General features: G+C 42.7%; 1 protein-coding gene across 3 annotated transcripts in view; it reads right to left on the minus strand.

Moving 5' to 3' along the window:
- CRLS1 (cardiolipin synthase 1) overlaps positions 1-1,681 on the minus strand; it is a 34,366-nt gene extending 32,685 nt beyond the window's left edge. The window contains exon 1 of one of the 3 annotated variants that reach the window (XM_011941009.1): positions 841-999. In XM_011941009.1, the coding sequence (XP_011796399.1) occupies positions 841-849 (9 nt within the window). In that variant the 5' untranslated portion in view covers positions 850-999. Of the gene's footprint in view, positions 1-832; positions 1,000-1,416 lie in introns of those variants that run through there. The other 2 variants (XM_011941010.1, XM_011941011.1) reach the window with 2 other exon arrangements.

Here is a 1,681-nt window from a genome sequence, read left to right on the forward strand (position 1 = left end):
AAACTAGCCAGGCGAGGTGGCGGGCGCCTGTAGTCCCAGCTACTCGGGAGGCTGAGGCAGGAGAATGGAGTGAACCCGGGAGGCGGAGCTTGCAATGAGCTGAGATCCGGCCACTGCACTCCAGCTCGGCCGATAGAGCGAGACTTCGTCTCAAAAAAAAAAAAGGTATTCTCTAAAGACACTACGTCTGTGTTTATAAAAGAAACTCAGCCAGAAAGCACCTCAGCTTGGAGGGATAATTAAATAGTTATCGCTGGGGTCAGGTGGCAGAATACTGTCATTGAAAGCTATAGAAAAACTTCAAATTATCAGAAGAGCAATCACAAAACAAGAAGCAATACAAACCTCTATTCTGAGATCTTTTACTGAAAGTAATCCACCTTATACAATGAAAACATTCTTGGAACACATCCCAAATTCAAGTTCAAATATCAGAGTGTTTCAGAGTCCAGAGAAAAAAGATAAGTCTGTTGACCATACTATGGTAGAGAATAAGTCAAATACTGATCAAAGGTTACAGCAACTCAAAGGGAAGAGTGGGAGGGGAGAAGGTTGCACATGGTTGCGAAAAAGCACTAAGCAAAAGATCAGAAAAAAGGCCCCAAATTAACTTCAGAAATTATCCACAGGGCAAAATTAAAGACAAAGCTGTAAACAGAAACATCATTTCATTTGGCGAATTAATAAACAGAACTGAATGTTGCTGGAACAGTGGAGTTCTTTTTAGCTCCACATAGAATATTTCAGGTAAAGTATCTCATTAATTTGTAATCATTAAATTTGTAAAAGTTTCAAAGTTAATATTAGGAGAGCTAATCTCAGATTACTCAACCAGATAACCTGTGGCATACTCGACCAACTACTGCCATTCTGGGAAGGTCTTCAGTCAGGATATGGCAACTTCAAAGTATCCAGCATTCAAACCCCAACATGCTTTAGCTATTAGTGGAGTTGAGACCACTGCCAGGATCTGGCCACCTCAACCCATGCTGTACAACTGATGAAAGCAGTACAGGGGCCACTGAAGACATAACAATTGAAGATGTAATAATTGCATGAGTCTTGCTAACATGACATCAAAAGCTCTCCCACACTCATGCTCGGATGTCTTCTGTCTAGGCATCATATCAACAGGTAAGTGGACAAATACTTCCCTCCGTTACCTCAAGAATAGTTTAAATCTTTTTCTATAATGAAAGGTTAAAAGATCTTTTACTTACAACCTAAATTGTTTAATTAGCCTTCATCCTATAATGTGTAAGGTTACCAAAGGTCAAATGATGGTGAACGAAACTTGCACAGGCAAACAGAAGGGCCTGTATACCTTTCTAAAGATTCCCAAAGACTTGCCTAAACACTGGGGATTCACTTCAAAAGAATTAAAAATAGGCTTTTAATATGACAAGCGAAGGCTACCTTTACCAATGCAATACGCAGAGGCGGCCCTTCCAGCAACGGGTGCAGATAGAAGGGGGATGACAGATGATTTCTAACTTGGCTACAGAGACCGTAGGTGGACCCCGCTGGTGACCCTGAAATTCATCCCGACCGAATGACCTGCCAGTAACTTCTTTTCAGGGAACAGTCTAAAAGTTAGGAAACGGAAGCGTCCGAGCTGCACCACCCAGAGTATGTTACTCGAGTTCAGGGGCGGCGACCCCAGCCCAGGGCCGGCCCGCCG

The sequence above is a fragment of the Colobus angolensis genome, unplaced genomic scaffold (assembly GCF_000951035.1).
Source record: "Colobus angolensis palliatus isolate OR3802 unplaced genomic scaffold, Cang.pa_1.0 Scaffold197, whole genome shotgun sequence".
In the NCBI taxonomy this organism is placed as follows: domain Eukaryota; kingdom Metazoa; phylum Chordata; class Mammalia; order Primates; family Cercopithecidae; genus Colobus; species Colobus angolensis.